At 41.5% G+C, this 20974-nt stretch overlaps 1 protein-coding gene across 1 annotated transcript in view; it reads left to right on the top strand.

Annotated features, from left to right (window-relative positions):
• The window catches only part of EFCAB6 (EF-hand calcium binding domain 6), a 249820-nt gene that overhangs the window by 94377 nt on the left and 134469 nt on the right, over window positions 1–20974 (top strand). The window contains exon 11 of the mRNA XM_034644165.1: window positions 2279–2427. Coding sequence (XP_034500056.1) covers window positions 2279–2427 — 149 coding nt within the window. The remainder of the gene's footprint in view (window positions 1–2278; window positions 2428–20974) is intronic.

The raw sequence follows: 20974 nt of genomic DNA, 5'->3' as shown, positions 1-20974 counted from the left end.
CAGCTAGGAGTGGAATTACTTGCCAGGTTGTAGCAGACACACTCCTCAGCTTTAATTGGCAGTATCAAATTGCTCTTCAAAATATCAATTTATACTCCCACCAGAAGCATATGAGAAAGAATTCCTGTCATTCTACCTACTCACCAACGCTTGATATTGTTAGACTTTTTTTTTTTTAAGACTATATGTAGTTATTTGAGAGAGTGCACGCAAGTTAGGGGAGGAACACAGAGAGAGGAATAAACAGAATCCGCACTGAGCATGGAGGCTGTTGTGAGGCTCGATCTCATGACCTTTGAGATCACGTCGTGAGCCGAAACCTAGAGTCGGTTGCTCAATATTGTTAGTTGCCCAGTGCTCCAGTATTGTTAGATTTTTAAATTTTTTACAGTCTGATGCAGATTGAATGTCATCTCAGCTATGATTTTAACTTTTATGTGTCATAGCTTTTTACATTTTGCAATCTTGCTTTAGAACACTTTTGGTAAAAATATATTCATTTTAAACAAATGTTTATTGAGTGCCTGCAGCATGCCGAATTCTGCTTCATTCTAGATAATTATTAGTGAACAAAACAGACACAATGTGCTCTCGTGGAGATTGCATGAACTCACATCAGGGAGAGAGGTGTTAAACAAACACATTCATAAATGCGATAAATACAGAAAAGGACCTCATTTAGATAGGGGATTGGGGGAACATTTATACACATTAAATGTACAAACAGAAAATGAGCGTACCTTTCGCTGATCCATCAATAACATGATGGCATGCCACACTTCATTTAAAAGCATTATGTAGATATAAGTTCTTACAGGAAAAAGTATCATGAGATATTGTTAAATGAAGAAAGTACTTCTCACATCTGAATGTATAGCCACGATAGCACTTTTGTAGAGTTGCACGTTCATATGATCATTATGGGAGTTTTTGCAACACTATATAAAAAAACTGGATGGAGAGACTTCCAGATACCTTTGTGTCCTTCTTTTTACTTTGCTGAATTGCTTGCATTTTTCCCTTTTGTTTCATTATAAACAGCCACAATGAGAATCTCTTAAAGGTTTATACATGTCACCAAGATACTATGGCTGTTTCACTCCCTGCTCTCTTCCTAAAAGCTCTTGATTATGTCAAAAACGTTCTCCTAGAAAAAACCTCAATGGAAACCAGTGTCATCAAGATATTAAAAGTGGATTTCATTAATCGAGTGACTACACTGAGACCGTACCCCATGTCTGGCTCGGGCTTCTCTCTGTGAACCCACCTCTCTGAAAGAGATAGGGGCAAATTTAACCATATTTTGGGTTAGTTTTGTACAACTTTCTAAGGAATTTAGGCCCTGCAATTCTCTAAATATTTTTAAAGGTTCCCCCATTGGATCTCCAACACTCCTGTGCACCCTTGGAAATGTCGATGAATCGCTTCTTACTCATTTGGTGGGTAGAGACTCTTGTGCATATATTTCTGTGATCCAGCAGGTTTTTTTGTTTTATTTTTTTTTAAGTCACCTTTTATACCAGGTTAGTGGTTATTTTGTTTCTCATTGCCGTTAACGGGAAAAACTAAATTCAGACAAAGTGGAGAGCGTTGGATATATCGGAGAATATTGTTATTACTGAATAACAAACAGCAGGAAAACCTTTGGAAATAAAACCAATCTTCATAGTATTTTTATGAGTCATATAAAAATCAGTGGTTAACCTACTTTACTGAATTTTAGAAGTCCCATAAGTGAAGCTCATTCACCCTGATTCTTTGTGATTCCCCATTTAAAAAAAAAAGAATAATTAAAGAAATGTACAATGTGTACTCTGTTTATGCAATCTTTATATTAATGATTTTCCTTAAGCTAAGAGCTACTTCTGTTTTTAATAAAATGTTGCCAGCTTTTTTGTTTGATTGGGCTGACTTAATCAGGAGCAGCCTAGCATGGGTTCACAGTAGGAATGGCTTGAAAGTATATTAACAAAGATGTATCAAACTGGCACATCTACCGAATATTTTTAGCTCTGAAATTTGAGGTGGAGCTATCCTATGTGCTGTTTTTCCCTGAGAAACTTGTCTGCCTTGTCAGTTGAGTGGCTGTGAGTGGGGATACTGTTCTGTAGTGAGCTCATCAATTAAACATTTGAAGTTCAGTACATGCCATCGTAACCTTTTTGATCAGTTTTTGGAGGGGAAAATGTGACGAGGTTTTGGTAAAAAATAAACTGGTTGAATAGCTCTGTGAAGTGGATTTCTATGAATGCAACACTCGAATTTTCATTCCCTGCAGCTTCCCAAGTCTTATGAAAAGGTTGAAAAAGCCCTGAGTGCAGGGGACCCCTGCAAAAGTGGATATGTGTCTTTGAATTACCTAAAGATTGTCCTCGACACCTTTGTATACCGATTACCAAGGAGAATTTTTATCCAGTTAATGAAAAGGTAAGAGTCCCATTGTTTCCTTGACATATTTTTCCCCCAAACGTCAACCATGAGAATAAGGAGCAGCTTCATTTATTTTTTATTAATGTCTTGGGCTTTTTTTTTCTTGAAAATTTCAAACACATGCACAAGTAAAGAGAATACTGAAATGAATCCACTAACGTACCCACTACTTGGCTTCTATGTTCAGCTTGTGGTCCATCATTTCGTTTCTCTTCCTGCTCATTTTTCCATTAACCCCAGATATTTTTAAAGCTTTTATTTATTTATTTGACACAGAGAGAGCGAGAGAGAGAGAGAGAGAGAGTGAGAGCAAAAGCCGGCGGGGGGGCGGAGGGAGCAGGAGAAGCAGACTCCCTACTGAGCAGGGAGCCTGACATGGGACTCGATCCCAGGATCCCGAGATTGTGACCTGAGCTGAAGGCAGCCGCTTAAATGACAGAGCCACCCAGGCACCCCAACCCTAGATATTTTTGAAAAAAATACCAGATATCATATTTCACTGGAAAGATCTCATTACGTCTTTCTAAAAGATAAGAACACTTTTTAAAAACATGGTAGAAATACTGGTTTCGCACCTAATATATTATCAATAATATTAATAAATATCCAGCCAGGGTTCAAATCTAACCTATCGTCTCAGATTTTCTTTTACAATTTGAGTCAGGCTCCAAATAAGGTCTGTACATTGTAATCAACTGATTTGCCACAATTCTGTTTTTAGTCTGTAGAGTGTCTCTCCATTTGTTAATTTGTTCCCTTCTGGGATGTATCAATTATGAGGTATTTATCATGTGGAATTTTTTACAACTGACATCTGACTGATCTACAGTGACATTTGACATGTCCTCCTGTCCCCCAAACCCCCTGCCTCTAAATGGATAGATATTCAGGTACATGTTCCGTTGTTTTGGCAAGAATACTTCCTAGGTGGTGGCAAGCATGTGTGGACTGGTTGTCTCTCTTTTCATGGTGTTCGCAGCCATGGTGTGTCGTATTTACGTATTCCACATCTATCATTTCTTCTTTTATTGGTTGGAGTACTTCTGTAATGAAAGCTTCCCCTTTTCAACTGCTTGGTAACAATGAGATACACTTAGTCTATGAAAGGCAGGACGTCCTTGGTTCTTTCCTTTCATTTATCACCTTCCAAAATAATGAATTGGTTCCCAAGCATCCTCCCAAGTGAGCAATGAGTGATTTTTCTTAAACAAAAAAAAATTGTCATAAACTCACGAGTGTCCACCTATTTGATGTGTTTCAGTTCATGATTGTTCTCACCGATCTTCAATCTGTACCATCTTGGCCAGCGGGAGCCTTTCATGTTGGCTACTGAGTCCTGTGGGTGTGACCCTGTAGTCCCTGATAGCTCTCTTACTTTCTGATATGCTCCCGGCTCTTCTGGTACATTTCTTACCCCCGACCTGGAATCAGCCATTTCTCCAACGATCCCTGTTTCCTTCGGAAATGGTACACATAGACCAGACTCTGCATAAGGAACACTGTCTTTAAGTTACCTGGTGCTCTGTCCAGGTAACTCAGGGAACTTGCCTCAGGGCAAGTAGGTAGGGTAGAGGCCAATGGGAAGATTGTCCTGTGAAACTCTGGATCATTGGTCACATCTAGGGTTATCTAGAAGGAGAGGCAAGAGAGAAAAAGGGGAAAATAGTATTTTTTTTTTTTAGAGAGAGTGTGGCACGAATATGGGGAGAGGGGCAGAGGGAGAGGGAGAGAGAGAATCTCAAGCAGGCTTTGAGCTCAGAGCCTGACATGGGGCTCGATCTCACAACCCTGAGATCATGACCTGAATTGCAGTTAAGAGTCGGATGCTTAAGCGACTGAGCCACCCAGGCGCCCCGGGAAAATAGTATTAAGTGAGGTCAGCTAGATCCATTTCCCACAGGCTTCTCTTTCCTTCTTGGCCCTCTGTATACCCAGAGAGGATCACTATGTCCTGCCACCGTGGCTTCTAGAGTAAAAAGCAAGATTTGGCTCTAGGAGTGAATATTTCCATGGCTCAGAAAACAGCTCTGTTGTTCTGTCTATACATGGTGACAGTTCTTAGGAAATACTTGGTTGGATGACTGAAAGTCATATAGTCATTTCTTTTTATTTCATTTTCAAAATTATACAAGTAAGAATTTAAGAGCAATAATAAAAATAAAAAGCAAAAAGTCACAATCCATCTTATGTAACAAATCTGCTTTCACATTTCCACACTCCCTTCACCTGTATCCACATACACATATAATTTTTATGTATTTGTAATTAAAGTACATCTACAGTTTTACGTTATGCTTTTCAAATAGGAATGCGTATCATAGACATGCATCCTGTTGCCTTCATCATCTTCAAAATTATTTTTTTATTTTATTTTAAGATTTTATTTATTTATTAGAGAGAGAGAGAGCACAAGCAGGGGGAGGGGCAGAGGGAGAGAGAGAATCTCAAGCAGACTCCCCACTGAGCACAGAGCCCAATGCAGGGCTCGATCCCAACACCCTGAGCCGAAACCAAGAGTCTGGCGCTCAACCGACTGAGCCACCCAGATGCCCACAAAATTATAATTTTAATGAATGTGTATTGAGTCCCTTTCTCTGCCAGACATAATGGGAGGTGCTAAGAACAGAGAAATAAATAACAAATAGTCCCACAGCAGCAAGGGCCACCAGAGTGATGGCAGCTATGAAGACTATAATGGGCGTGCAGAGTGAACATATTAGGACACTAAGGGCAGCTGGGTTTGTGCCGTTGTGACAACTCATTCTAACCAGAGACCCAGGGATTTCTGAGTTGCGCCGTCTGTCAAGTTCACCCAGAATTCCCAGTAGAACAGGGTGCAAGGGACAACAGCAAGGTGGATACCCAGATGCTGATATCTTGAATCATAAATTAGGTTTGTCTTCTGGTGCACATACCTGCAAGTAAAGATTTGTCCTGTCTTCCTCGTCAGCTCTTCCCTTTATAATTACGTGTTGCCTTTCTATCCCTCTGGCTTTTATGGCCCGCCTTCTCTAATACTGAAATACCCGAAACAGTTTCTTTGGATTAGTGTTTGTACGGTATATCTTTTCTCAACCATTTACTGTTACTATTACCATGTTTTAGGTGTGTTTCTTGTAAAATAATATATCTGTTTTTTAAAAATTCCAAATGAACATCTTTGCCTTTTTAGCGGTCAGGTGTTGTGTGTTCCTGTGTCTTGTGACGGGCATGTTTGGGGTTTTTCCTTCTACCGCTCTATCGTTCTCTCTCTGATTTCCTCAGCTCTGTCTTTTTCTTTTTCTCTCCTCCACTGTGTTTGGTTCTGAGTTTTCCGTATCATGCGTTTTCCCCTCCCCTGTCTTGAGACTTAAATATTTTATTTCTATTCTTTTAGAGGAGATTACCCTTAAATTTTTAACACGTGTTCTGAACTTGGAAAGCCGAAAGTTCACAATATTTCTACCATCCTGAATAAAACAAGCAGCTTCAACGTGCGTGTTCCTATCTGCTAGTGTTTCGATCCAGCCTTGTTTTGTTAGTACCTGAGTTGGTCTCTATCATTGGCTTTGTTGTTGTTGTTTTTTTACAATCCATGTTTGTTTAGGTTTTGCCATGTTTACCAGTTTGTTTCTTCAATCTCACCCCTTGTTCAGAATTCAATTTCCTGAAGTATATCCTGTAGGAATCCTTTAAGTGAGGTGCTGTGAGTGGGCGGTGGGCAGGGGGTGGGGTCAGTCTTTGTTTTCAAAAATGTCTATTTTCCACTTACTCGTTAATGAAGATCGCGCAGGGACTACAATTCTTGTTTGAGAGCTGTTTTCTCTCAGCACTTTGAAGACATTCTTCACGGTCTTCTGGCCTCTGCTGTTGCTGTTGAGAGTCTGCTATCTAATTGCCAGTACTTTCTGGATGATCTGTTTTTTCTTTTTTTTCTGGTTGCCTTCAAGATTTTTCTCTTTATTTTTCTTACTTTACAGTTTCTCTATAATGTGCCTTGCTAGAGATGTCTGTTTTTTTAACCTCCCCAGACTCATGCTGTCTCACTGTGAGAATTAGTATCTTTCATGAATTCTAGAACATTCCCTGCTGCTACTCTTTGGGTATTGTCTCCACCCCACTCTCGCTGGCCTTTTCTTCTGGAAGTCTTATTAAATATTTGTTCAACCCCCTCCTTCCACTTTCTTTGTCTCTTAGACTCTCTTGCATTTCCCATGTCTTTATCTGTCTGGGCTCCATTCTGTTTTCTTAGAATCTGTTTTGGTTCACTAACTCTCACATGTGCCAGATCTTCTCCAATCTTGCAGTTCCGGGTCTCCTAGCCCCACATGGGCATTAAACCCCAGCCTCTTAGTGCCTGAGGGAGATTCAGGGCTGCCTTTAACACAGCCTGCTCCATCCAGGTCTGATACCCTCCCTGGGCTCTTGGGGGAATAACTCACATTCTCCCTTCCCCCTGCTTCCGGCACCTGTGGATTTCCCTTTCTTGGTTTCAACTTCCACCGTATGTTTAAAATCATTTTGTTGATATATTTATTCCACTAGCTGTTGATATAGTTGATGTATTCGTTGATATATTTCTGTGATTAGACCAGGAGGTTGGGGAGAGATCCTCTGTGTTGCCAGAAATCTTACCTTCGTGTGTTCATGCTGGCTGGGAAGTTAGAAAAGTCTCCAGAGAGTAAACAGAGCTGAGTGGAAGCTTCGAGAGATGAAGAAGAGTCTCCCACACGGACAGCTGGAGAAAGACGTTCCATCCAGAGGAAGCAAGCAGCATTCAGGCTCTTTAGTTATATAGAGCAGAATGTTTCTAACCCCGTTTCGTTGTTGAGTCTTTGGTTTCCTTAGATTTGCGTATGTTTCTTTGTTCATTATTTGCTCAGCCCGTCCACAGATGGTCCTGGAGCCCTCACTATGTGCCAGGCACTGTGCTAGGTGCTAGGGACTCGTTGGAGAGGAAGACACGATCCCTGTCCACAGAGAGTGCTACCTGCTGGCGGGTGAGACGACAGTCCACAGACACACCCGGCCTGAAAGGAGGTGTGCAGTGTGATGGGGCCATAGTGAGAGAGGCGGGGCGGACCTCGGGAAGCTTCTCAGCAAATGTGAGCTTTAAACAGAGACTTGAGACCCCAGGGGGAGAGCCCCGGGTCCGGCAGCACCGCCGTGCTGTGTTCTGAGGCCCGGCAGAAGCCAGGGGGCAAGAGGGAGCCAGAGGTGGGGTAGAGGGCGGGCAAAGGCCCGGGAGGGAACTGGAGTCGTGGCCATCGCCAAGGTGTCAGGGACAGCCTTTGTGACTGATTCGAGGCCAGAGTGTGAATACTTGTGTGCATTCTTATAAGGATCGCCAAATCTGAAAAGATAATATGATTTATATCGCCATCAACATTGTATGAGTGTTCTAGTTTCATATTCCTTCTGGCATTGAATATTAACATTGTTTTAAAATATTGACAGCTTAAGAGGTATAAAATGGTGCCTCATTATCGTCTTAATTTATATTTCTTGGAGCAATATTGGTCTTGGACATTTCCCTGAGCCTGCGCCCTGATTGTATCTCCCCTGATGTGATTCCTCCTCGTGTCTTGACTGGGTAATGCCCCCACTGGTGGTGTTTTAAGTCAATTTTATTGCCTTTTTGTTTAATAATTTTTTCTAATTAATTATTAAGAGATAAACCTTTTCTGTCATAAGCAGAGTAGTTTCATGCAGCCGTTGTTCCCGACTCACTGCCTCCCTTCCATTCACGTGACACCTCATTGTTCTGAAGTTTACGTTGTAATATAATCAAGTACATTAATCTTCTTTTGGACTGTCTTCTGTTGCTTAATCTATAAATTCATCATTCTGGCCCAGGCTTGATATAAAAACGCTTTTCTACTCTGCTTGTTTGTCTTATTCTTTGAAAACAAAACACTTTAATTCATCCTGACATAAGGTGGGCATCCAAATTCACATTCTTTTCCCAAATAGATAATCTATTTTACCACCACCACTTATTATTCTTTCCCCATTGTTTTTAATGTCTGCTTTGTCATGCATTCAATTCTCTCCATAATTTGGTTTAATGTATCCTTCTAGTCTGTTCCATCGTTCTACCTCTCTCTTATACGTGGACATTTCTGTACAGTGCTGTCTACACTGGCCCATCCAACTGCCCTGTTGTTTTCTGTCTCACCTTTAGAGAGAACACTGGGTTCCCTGCACTGTCACAGTGATTTCTTGAATTTAGAGGGTGATTGTTGGGGACTTACCACTCATTATGTCACCTCCTAGGAAGAGAGAATCTGCTGGATTCTACCGTGAAAGCACTGGCCCAATGAAACAGGTATTAGGGGTGGGACTAGTGTCACTCCCAGTGGCAGCAAGTGGCAGTGGGGGTGGCCTGGCCCCAGGGGAGTGCTGTTTCCTCCCTGCCTTGCTCTCCTCTCCAGCCATCGAGGAGGCAGTACAGTGCAGACCAGTGTGGGGAGGGACAGTGTAGGGACAAGGGCACACCTGGTGTTGCCAGAAGTTGAGCACCCTGAACTCCCCTTGACCTGCACTTGCAACATCATGGGTCCATGATTATGCTGGGCAAATTCCGTATGACTTTTGTGTCTAAAAAAAGGATTGAAAAGTTCACCCAAAAAAATCTGTACAAGAATATTCATAGCAGCTGTAGTCATAACTGACCCAAATGGGAACGGGCCCAAGTGTCCTTCAGCAGGTGATTGGATAAGCAAACTGGTCCATCTGCACGATGGCGTATTTCTCAGCAATAGGAGGGAGTGAGCTTTCGATGCAGACAGCACAGATGAATCGCGGAGACATTTGAAAGGACCAGTCTCAGAGGCTGTTACTCTAGGATTCTGTTTATGATGTTCAGGAAAAGGCAAAACAATAGGATCAAAGAAGAGGTTGGTGGTCTCTAGGACTCAGGGTGGGGGAGGCCTGCATCCGGAAGGGAGCACGAGGGAGGCTGTGGGGTGATGGAGCTGTCCTGCATCCTATGCGTCACTGTGGTGACGGGAATCTGTACATGGGTTAAACCTCGTAAAAGTTCACACCAAAAGAAAAAAGTTCATTTTAGTTCATCTTAATTTGAGAAATAAAATTTAAAAATATATCCTTTAAAAAAAAAAGACAAACAACATAGGAAAGAATAAAGCAGGAAGTAAAATAAAATCTAAACCTTCATATAATAAAATGGTTTGAGAAATTATTCTTACTATCCAATTCAAGAATGTAGAGAGAGAAAAAAAGGAATCTTGTTGAGCTTGCTTTTTAAAAAAATACTGAAGATCCAGAGCCTAAATTTAAAAACCCTATCATCTTGGTAATAAAGCATAAAATCTTGACCGAAATAATATTTTAGAGACTTTAAAAAGCCGTTTTCCATATGTATTTATTTTTTAATGTAATGGTAGACTTTAATTGAACAGCTAACTTGACCTTTATTGCTAACGTGCTGTGCTTTTCAATGTTGCCTAGCCTTTTATATAAAGTACGTCTGTTAAAAATAAAATCAGTGCTTAAACATGAAGAGTGAGATTTGAGGGAGAGCTGAGAGGATGGAAGAAGTGCAGTGACTTGCGATGACTTGTGTGTTCATCGGAGCTCCTTCATCCATCATGCGAGCAGGTTCTCGCTCACAAACATCTCCTGCTGAGAACTTTCCCACTCACCCCGGTAACATTAGCAGCCTGACAGAAGCTATGCAAGCAGAAGCAATAAGCCATCTCGCCCAAATTACATTACGTGTAGAAGCAGTGCCCAGTGGTATATTTTCAGTTATTATCCAAACCTCTTTAACCCGCACGTCTAGGATCTCTTCCATCTATGTGACATTCTGGAAAAGGCAAAACAATGGAATGGAAGAGAGATCAGTAATTGTCAGGACTAGGGCAGAGGAGGATGTGACTCCAGAGGGCAGCACAAGGGAGCTTTTGGGGGTAAGGGAGATGTTCTGTGTCCTACCGTGGTCGTCTTAGCCTGGACATACATTGGTCAGGGTCCAGGCAGAAAGCATATGGACATGAGTTCATTGAAGGACGCTTTACTCCCGTGAGGGGAGGATTAAATGAAATCAGTAAATGGGGAAGAATTTCTCTCTCCTAGGCCTGAAGGGACAGGAGAGGGAGCAGTTACTGAAAGGAGCAAGTCAGATAGCTAAAGGGGAGGTCACCGGAGAACAGATAAGGTCTAAGATAGAAGAATGTGGCCTTGGCCATGCTGCAGCCCAGCAGGGAGGAGGCTGGGGGAATAACTAGCCCATCTTCTCTCCTCTTGCCTTCCAGTCCCCTGTGGTGCCTCCCACAGTCCAACCCAACTGAAAGCCAGGGGCACCAGGGGCCAGTCGAAGCAATCCCCCAGGTGCCATGCAGAGTAGAGAAGGGCAGAGAATGGATCTGGGTGGACATCCAGTGCCGTTTACCATTCTGAGCTTCAGCAGACTTTTAGGAATGAAAAACCCCTGTCCCCTGTGGGGACGAAACCTTGTATTTCCAAAACAGAAGCAAACTCAAAGTCCCACCTCCCCCCTGAAATCTAAGATGTTAGCTACAATCAGTGCTTTTTCCATAAGGCAGTGGGGGGAATAGGAAGACACAACATACAAAAGAGCTTCTAAACTCACCTTACTGTAACTGGTCACGAGATCGGAGTTGATGATTATAGTGTCCATTGTGTGTCCCCCTTCCTTTCTCTGCCAGCTTCTTGCTGGACAGCGTTGCTCACTTGCTGGGGTACCCAACCTGCATTTCACAGGATCTCAGTGCTTGACGGTCATCTCTCTATCGGGCTGCCTCAGCTGGCTCAAGGCACGGTGTGTCCTGTAGAACAGCACCCTAACCCCTGGGGATTTCCTCTCAGCTGATTGTAGATGAGTCATCAGCAAGGTACCAACCATTCCATTAAGTCCATTCTGGTGATGGGATATGTGGCGGGACCAGCATGTGCTGTGGATCTGCGGTTATAACCACACTGTCTCCACCATCAGATGGGTCCCTTAGTCCACTTCTGTGATGCGCGGGACATCCTGGTGACGCGTAAAGCATTCTGGAGGTCCACAGATGACGGGAAGTGGCCAAAGTATTTCAGGCAGGCAAGGCAAATTTGTATCTGGAATATGTATCCAGACAAACCACTGCTCCCTCCATGTTGAAAGAGGTCCAATGGAATCTTTGCCGGGTGCCTGGGAAGCCCACCTGGAGAAAAGGGCCATGAAAGGGCTCAGTGTTGTCCTCTACCATTGGCAGCCTGGGTACTTAGCTGGGCAGTAGCCAGCTCAGCTTTAGTGACGAGAAGTCCCTGTTTTCCAACCAATGCACAGCATCCAGTCCTGTCTCCGTGACCACTTTTGTATGGAAGCCCATGAAGAAGCAACAGGTCGCCTGCGCAAAGTGACTGACCGGCACCTTCAGGACAGGTCGGCTCTCCTCCTGATAACCCATGTGGATGCCTCTCAGTGGGCACTTACATGGGACACAAATAACTTTACAAGCTGTGCTGCTTTTCTGTGATGAGACAACAATTTACACTACAGCCTGAGCCTTGCAGATTGCTTTTTCTCACTCAGTGCCCCACTCAGAACAACTGTGTTACCTAAGAACAGCAGAGCAGACCAGAACAGCAGGACAAAACTGTCTCCACAATCCAGAGACACCCTTCAAGCTTAATGAATCTTTTTTTGTGGTGGGTGGCAAAAGGCCAATTAATTGGTTTTTCACTTTAGAGGGAATATTCCAGCATGCCTTAGACCTCTGGATCTCTAGAAGGCTTACCAGGCTGGGAAGACCCTTAAATTTCTTGGGGTTTATCTTCTCTCCCTTTCTGAAGCCTCTGGGATATTTGTTATTTCATTCTTAGTAGATCCAGTTAATATATCATCATGCAGGGGCGCCTGGGTGGTTGTTATAGCACACCAGAACAATCCGTAGCTACTTGGTGGGCGCCTGGGTGGCTCAGTCAGTTGAGCGTCCACCTCTTGATTTCAGCTCAGGTCATGATCTCAGGGTCATGAGATCAAGCCCCATGTTGGGCTCTGCCCTCAGTGAGGAATCTGCTTAAGATTCTCTCTCTCCATCTCCCTCTACCCCTCCTCGCTCACTCCAAATAAATAAATAAATAAATAAATAAATAAATATCTTTTTGAAAAAAAAAACAATGCATGGCTACTTGGTAAATATCTGTAGGACCCTCTGGGCAAGCCTGGATCAGAGTTCCTTCACATTATATTATGGCAGGAAGCAGGTGAGTTGACATAGTCTTGAGGTAAGATTTGGAGGGGTACTGATCTCCCTGCCATGTAATGGGAAACTGTTGAAAAGGAAATTGAAAAGTTAGCATTTGATATGTCACTAGCTACTGAGCCTGGAGAAGTAACCACAGGATGAGACTGTAACCTTACCAGACCTGCTACAACATGGACTTGGGCTTCAACTCTTCTCCATAAGGCTCCACTGTGACCCGGAAGACCATGCTGGCACTTTGGCTCTCCATGGATTATCATTAGTTCAGAGCCACTATCTAATAACCCTGAGTAGTCTAGGTATTTTCTTTCACTTCATGTGTAGTCATTTTGGTAAACGGCTGAAGGATCTTCTGGGCAAGGTTTGAAGGAAGATTCTCAGTATATGCATATGGCTCTATTGTAGGGTTGTTCTTCAAAGGTATCCAGATTCCCCCTTAATTAAGGGGCTCTGGGTCTATGAATTGGTTTTGGTCTGTGACCTGAGCAACAGGTCATGAATTGCCACTTCAACAACTCAAGTCAGGCTCCTGCCCATCAGACCTAGAATTTTCTGTGTATTCTGTAAATATCAGGCAGCACTTTGGTCTTTCCTAAGGACCTTGTGTTTGGTTAGCTCTTGCCAGAAACTCTTGTGGGCTGAAACACCCTGATTCTGCTCTAGCTTATTGTGGTAAGTACTCCCAAGATGTAGCTATAGAAGGAGTTTCCCACCTCCCAACTACAAGGACATCTCATGGCTGTTAATATGTTAACTCAACATCGTGAGTATCCACGGAGGAGATATGTGGGATTTCGAAAACTTATTTTGTTTGCAGAATGACACTGCCCTAGGTGGCCATAGGAGCAATGTGCTTAGCTCACCTCTGTGCTCCCCCGCCACCAGACCACTTCAGGCCCTCACTTCCTCTCCTCTGGACGCATTGTTCTGAATTCCTGTATCACGGCACCCTGGAATGGGATGATGGATTGTGCAGTGTGGAGTGTGTTGCAAGTGATGTGTCATTTACTAAAAATAAAGTTAAAATATGCAAGTGATTTTGTTTTCTGGTAAAGTACAGCAGTTGTCCCTGAATTAATGCCACCTGCAGTTATTGCATGCCCTTATCTTTGAAGAGAGAAAGGGGCAGGTTGCGGCTACCATTAGAGCATGCCCATACCTTGGCAGTATGGGGGGGCGTTTGTCCAGGACACGGCAGGAGCAGTGTGGATTGGGACTTGGCAAGCTCCTGGCTATTGTTTCTTGGACAGCTCGGGCCTGTAACCCATGCACTTTGCTCAGACCAGCATCTTCCCTCCCTCCTCCAGAGTTTATTTGGCTTTCCGGTGGAGTTTTATTATCTTGGTCCCTTTGCCCTTTGGACTGTTTCTCTTAGGTAACCTGCACATCTCGACCCTATAGCTTCTATTCTCTCTGTGGCCTCTGGTGGGGCCCCATAATCTCCCTTCAGAGGATCCTTAGAGGTGCAGTGTTGGTGGGCTTGGGGAAGAGGATGCTAAAAATCATTGAATGTGCTCTTTCTTACCAACACATATTATTAACTCAGAAGCAAATAAACCAATTCTAAATCGTGATGCATGGGGCAGACCTACCCCAGATGAGGCAATCAGGGACAACTTCTCGGGGAGATGGCATTTAAGGTGAGACCTTCAGGCTCGCAGAAAGGAAGTCGGCTGTGTCGCACAAGTTTAGAACACACCAGTCACATTGTATTTGTTGTGGAAGAGCATCCCAGGCCAACAGACCCATGAAGAGGCCTTCATGGAAGTGGGAACTTGGTATATTTGAAAATGGGAGGAAGGAAAACAGATTAGGGGACAGAAGTCAAGAGTTTAATATTGGACGTGTTAAGTTTGAGATGCCTGTTAGAAATCCAACTATTGATGTTGAATAGGCTGTCAGAAGCTCAGAAAAAGAAGTCCAGGCTAGAGAAAGAAATATGGGTATCAACTTTGTACAGATCAATATAGATGGTATCTAAAGCCAGAGAACAGAGGAGGTTGCCAAGAGAGTGCATATAGATAGAGAAGAGAAATGAGAGATGGGGTTGTTAACATTAGCGATTGGATGGAGGAAGAAGAGTCAGCCAGTGAGGTTGTTCATTTCCCACAGTGGTTACATCCTCCTTTTGTCTCTCACCATCACCATCCCCACCTGTTGCAGGTCTGCCCATCTTTTCAGTTCTGATGACTCTCCTCCTGGCTGAGCCTTCTTGGTCCCTCTGGCTCATGGGCTTAGTCTCTCCACCCTGTTTCTCTTTGCTGCCTCCTGTGACAGTACCCACTGGTTGAATGGAATCCAGACTGTTTGGAACAATGTGACAAATCTGTGTTTTCATTTCCCTTCTCCATAGATGGAGTCATGTGCCACTATAAGGCTCTACCTGGATTCATGGGATGGGAAAGTTGGATGGGAATAGTACTGGGCCCCCAACATCCAAATCCAGAGGGAGAGCTGCCTGAGGAAAAAAAAAAAGAGAGAGAGAGAGAGTCCCTGGGACATTTTTAAGACTAAAAGATTCAGCTGTATCTTTGTGACCTTCGGATAATGGTTACTCATGTGACTTCTAGCAAAATTGGCGCTGATTTTTCAAAAACGGTTTCATTCTTGTGTTTATTCATGTTGATTATAAAAGCTGTACAGGCTCAAACTGGAAAATAGGGGAAACCATGGAGAAAAAATAAATTCCCCATCATCGTAATAGCCAGAGATAACCGCTACTGATATTTTAGTATATTTCCTTCTGGAATTTCTTTGTGTACGCACACTGCATGCACACTGAACATCGTTGAGGTCATATGACGTATAGATTATGGTCTGTTTTCTCACACGGTATTATAGCAGGAGCATTTTTTATGTCATTGGAAAGCCTTTGAAATTAATTTTTAATGGTCACAGCATGTTTTGTTGACCCTTGAGTCAAAAGTTTAAACATTTCTAAGGTTTCCATTCCGTATTGCTCAAATGCACTTCACGAAGGTGTTAATTTATTCTTATGAGGGCGGCTCGTGAGAGGCTTTTTGCCAGCATTCCACATTGCCACTTCTGAATCCTTGCGAATCTGACAGGTGGAAGCAGAGTTCCTCACTGTTGTTTTGATTTGTGGGTCCTTGGTTGCTGTTGCGCTTGCACGCTTTTTCATGTTTAAAAGTTTTATGTACTTTCTCTGTGAATAATTGTTCATCCATGTCCTTTGATGATCTTCTATGTTTTAAAAACATTTTATTCCAGTATGTTACTAAAATAAAATTCATTCTCAAGGGCATAGTTTAATGAGTTTGGCAATTGTCTCTATTTATCTAACCCTTGCCATAGTCAATATATAGAATACTTCCATGACCCTATAATTCTACTCTTGGCCCTTCGTAACCAACCCCTTCCCTGACCCTCAGCTCCAGCGACCACTGATCGCTCTCTGCCATTGTCACCATAGTTTTGGCTTTCCTAGGAGTTCTCATAAATGGAATCATACAGGATGTACTCTTTTGTGTTTGACTACTTTCCTCATTTACCATGTTTTTAAGATTCATACATCTTGTTGCATATCCCAACATTTCTAATTGCCAAGGAGCGTTCTACCATATTGGTTTACCACAATTTGCTGACCCATTCACCAGTTGACAGACATTTGGGTTGTTTTCGGTTTGGTGTGTATACATGTTTCCATTTCTCCTGGGTGAATACCTGGTAGTAAAATTGCTGGATTGTAGCTTTGAGTGTATGTTTAAATTTATGAGACGCTGTCAAACTGTTTTCCAAAGTAACTGTATCATTTTGCAGTTCCATCAATAACATGTAAGAATTTCAGATGATTACATCCTCATTAATGCTTGGTATTGCCAGGCTTCTTAATTTTACCCATTCTAGTAGTGTGTAGGGGTATTTCAATCTGCTTTAATTTGCATTTTCCTGATGACTAATGTTGTTAAGCCTATTTTCTTGTGATTATTGGCCATTCATATTATATTCTTTTTAAAAGTATATGTACAGATTTTTGTTTATTTTATTGAATTATTTCCCTATTATTGATTTGTAAGAGTTCTTTATATATCCTAGATATGAGTTCTTTGTTAGCTACATATTTTTACATATTTACTCTTAGTGTGCCTTGCTTTTCTCTTTTCTTTCTTTCTTTTTTTTTTTTTTTAAGATTTTATTTATTTATTTGACAGAGAGAGAGACAGCCAGTGAGAGAGGGAACACAAGCAGGGGGAGTGGGAGAGGAAGAAGCAGGCTCATAGCAGAGGAGCCTGATGTAGGGCCCGATCCCATAACGCCGGGATCACGCCCTGAGCCTAAGGCAGATGCTTAACCGCTGTGCCACCCAGGCACCCCTGCTTTTCTCTTTTCTTAACTCTGTATTTTGAAGTACAAAATTTTTTAATTTTTATGAAATCTGTTTTATCTATTTAAAAATTTGTTAAGGGAATTTTTATGGGAGATCCATTTCTAGTCGATTTTTGTGTATGGTGTGAGGTAAGGGTGGAGATTCACTCTGTTTCTGTCCAGATATCCAGTTTTTCCAGCATCATTTGTTGAAAAGGCTATCATTTCTCTGATGAACTACTTTGCACCTTTGTTGAAAATCATTTGACTATACAAGTGTCAGTAGGTTTCTGGACTCTAGTCTCCTCATTAATCTATAGGTATATTCTCACATCAATACCACACTGTCTTGATTACTGTAGCTAAATAGTTAAGTCTTGAAATTAGGTTGTGCAATCCTCCAGACTTGTTCTTCTCTTTCAAAATTGTTTGACTATTCTAGTGTCTTTGCCTTTCTATACATTTTAGAATCAGTTTCTCAATGTTAAAAAAAAAAAAAGCGTGTTAGGAATTTGATTGTGAATACAGTGGAGAGAATTGCCAGTTTAACCATATTCAGTTTTCTACTCCATGGACATGGTATATCTTTCCATTTATTTAGTTGTTTAATTTACATTATATTTAGCAGTCATATGCCCTTAAGTTCCTTTTGGTTCTGATGCTTTCTTGGACTTTTCTTTTTTTTTAATGACCTTGCCAGTTTTGAGGATTATTGGTCAGATATTTTATAGAATGTCCCTCAACTGGGATTTGACTGATTAGACTGGGGTAATGTGTTTTTGGAAGACCACAGGGGTAAAGTGTCATTCTTGTCACATCATATCAAGGGTGTATAGTATCAATATGACTTGTCACCTTTGAGGTTGACCTTGATTGTGTGACTTAAGGTAGTGTCCTTTTATTTTCAATCTATCTGTGTCTTTATATTAAATGTGCCTTTTGGGATGCCTGGGTGGCTCACTTAGTTAAGTGTCCAACTCTTGATTTGGGCTCAGGTCATGATCTCCACTAAGTGTGGAGACTGCTTTAGATTTTCTCTCTCCCTCTCCCTCTGTCCCTCCCCCACGCCCCCACCGCTTGTATACACGTGCTCACTCTCGCTCTAAAAAAAATAAATAAATGTGCCCTTTTTTTAAAAGCATAAATTTGGATCTTTTTTAAAAAATCCAATTGAAGTACTTAGTCCATTAATATTCAAGGTAATTATTGATATATTTGAATTTGGGTCTTCCATTTTTTTTGCTTGTTCGCTCTTTTTCTTCTTTTTGGATAATCGGAATACTTTTTAGAATTCAGTTTTAATTTTCTTATGGTCTTTTTAGTTATACTTCTTTGTATAATTTTTTGTGGGGATTATAGTATACATATTTACTGCCCCCAGCCTGCACAGAGTTAACACTGTACCACTTCACATAAAATGTAGAGCCTATGTAAGCAATATGGGTCTACGTTCTGCCCCGTGTCCTTTATACTGTGGGTATTGTATGTGTTATACTTACCTATGTAATAAACTCCACAAAACAGTGTGATTACTTTTTTGCTTTAAATAACTATGAATAAGAAGAAAAAAGCAAATAAAAGTAGCCTTTTGTATTTTTTCAAATATCTTCATTCTTTTCTGAGGAGGTGAGGTCTCCATCTGCTATCATTTCCCTTCAGCCTGAAGAACTCCTTCCTAAGGTACCAGTGTGCTAAAGGTGGATTCGTTTAGCTTTCTTTAATTTAGAAATGTCTTCATTTATCCTTCATTTTTGAAGGATAGATTCTTAGATAAAAAATTCTTGGGTGACTTTTTTTTCTTTCAGCACTTCATGATGTTGTCCACTTCTTTTGGCTTCTGTGATTTTGGGTGAGAAGTCATCTGTTAGGGGCGCCTGGGTGGCACAGCGGTTAAGCGTCTGCCTTCGGCTCAGGGCGTGATCCCGGCGTTATGGGATCAAGCCCCACATCAAGCTCTTCCGCTATGAGCCTACTTATTCTCTCCCGCTCCCCCTGCTTGTGTTCCCTCTCTCGCTGGCTGTCTCTATCTCTATCGAATAACTAAATAAAATCTTTAAAAAAAAAAAGAAGTCATCTGTTAAATTTTTGTCCTGCATGTAATGAGTAATTTTTCTCTTGTTGCATTCAAGATTTACTCTTCGAATTTGACTTTGTAATGCACCTTGGAATGGCCTTTTTCATGTGCATTCTACTTGGTTTTTGTTGAACATCTTCAATCTGTAAATGGATATGTTTAATGAAATTTGGGGAAATTTTGGCCTTTCTGTCTTCAAATATTCTTTTCTGCCCCATTCATTCTCTCCTCTCCTTATGTGATTCCAGTTGCATGTATGTCAGACTTCTCTCCCTAGTAACGTTCCATTTTCCGTTTTTTAAAATATGTTCTATAATTTTGTTTTATTATTTTTATTTTTTTAAGACTTATTTATTTATTTGAGAGAGAACGTGTGTGTGCACTTGCACATGCCTGAGCAGAGAGAGGGACAGAGGGCGAGAGAGAATCCTTAAGCAGACTCCCCTTTGAGCACGGAGCCCAGTGTGGGGCTTGATCTCACGACTCTGAGATCATGATCTGAGCTGAAATCAAGAGTCAGCCACTCAACCCTACCCAGGTGCCACAATATGTTCCGTAACATTTTGAATATTAAATTGTGACGAGACTAAATTTTGCTATTATTATTTTGAATATTAAACATTTTGAATATTAAATTGTGACGAGACTAAATTTTGCTATTATTATTTTTTCAATGAATGTTGTTTCTTTTGTTTTACAGGCAGTTATCAGTTTGGTTATACAGGTTGGACTCAAACTGCATATTCTGTTTCTTGGGTAGCAGCTCTGATCTTCGTTTGGATCTTTTGTGTTTAGCCAAGCAATTTTGAGTAGGTTCTGATCATGTGAGATTCAGAGCCAGTCAGAAATGTGGGAGGACAGAATTTGGGGATCCCTCTCTGGTTCTTTCTCTTCCAGGATGTCCTCTTTCTCTCTAGGGTTATGGTTCACCTGGGTTTGGTCTTCTAGTTTTCTAGGACATACTTTTTTATTTTTATTTTTATTTATTTATTTATTATTTTTTTACTGATGTCCTTGCCACCCCTCATGCTGCATTGCCTAGCACTAGGCTGAGAGCACTGAAAATACTCCTCACAATTCCACTCCTCTCGGCATGGATTCCCTACCAGAGTGTGCCCACTTCTGTTTACTCTGTAGTGCTTTTAGGCAGCTGCTTTTGATATTACACCCAGAGCCTACTGTGTCTGCCTGCAGGGGGATAGGTCCAGTAGAATCTTACTCCGCCATCACTGGAAGAAGAAATTAAGTTTTAGGGTTTTTTTATATTAATTTGTACAAGCACTTAATGTTTTAAGAAAATCACCAATATGTTATGCATATTGTGATAGATAACTTTGCTAGTCTGTTGTTTGGCTCTTAAATGTTGTTTCAGTATTTCTGGTATATGGAAATTTTTCATGTTGACGCTATTAACTAGGGAAGTTTGTGATTCCCCCTCTTAAATGTTGCTTAAAAACCCATTCTTATTCCAATACCAGGTGAATATGTACCTGGATTTTCCTTTTTTTAATGGTCCTAGTGTTTACGTTTCACTTCTTCATCTATTTTGAATGTACTGTAGTGTATTGTATGGAGTGAAGATCTAATTTGATTTTTTTTCCCAAAGACTAAGGTAATTTCCTAAACGTAATATATGAAGCTGATTCTACTTTTAATGGTAGGCACGGTGTTTCCATTTTAGAAAATTAATTTCTAGCTTGCTGAAATTTAAGGTGAAAATAGATAGTATTAACAAACTATCAAAATCGTGGTCCACGTGGGGAAGGCAGGCAGGGAACAAATGATGAAACTTTGTTTTGTATGTGAGCAGCAGGGCATTAGACCACTGTCACAGTGTGCTCATTGATGCTGCCATGTACACATAATGAAAATCGATCAATCAATCAACGTGTCTCTTTCTCACGAACACGTCTGGGGGCTGAGAGCAGAAGTG

The sequence above is a fragment of the Ailuropoda melanoleuca genome, chromosome 15 (genome assembly GCF_002007445.2).
Source record: "Ailuropoda melanoleuca isolate Jingjing chromosome 15, ASM200744v2, whole genome shotgun sequence".
NCBI classification, from domain to species: domain Eukaryota; kingdom Metazoa; phylum Chordata; class Mammalia; order Carnivora; family Ursidae; genus Ailuropoda; species Ailuropoda melanoleuca.
The sequence above is the reverse complement of the archived record's forward strand: the minus strand, read 5'-3'. Positions and strand labels throughout refer to the sequence as shown.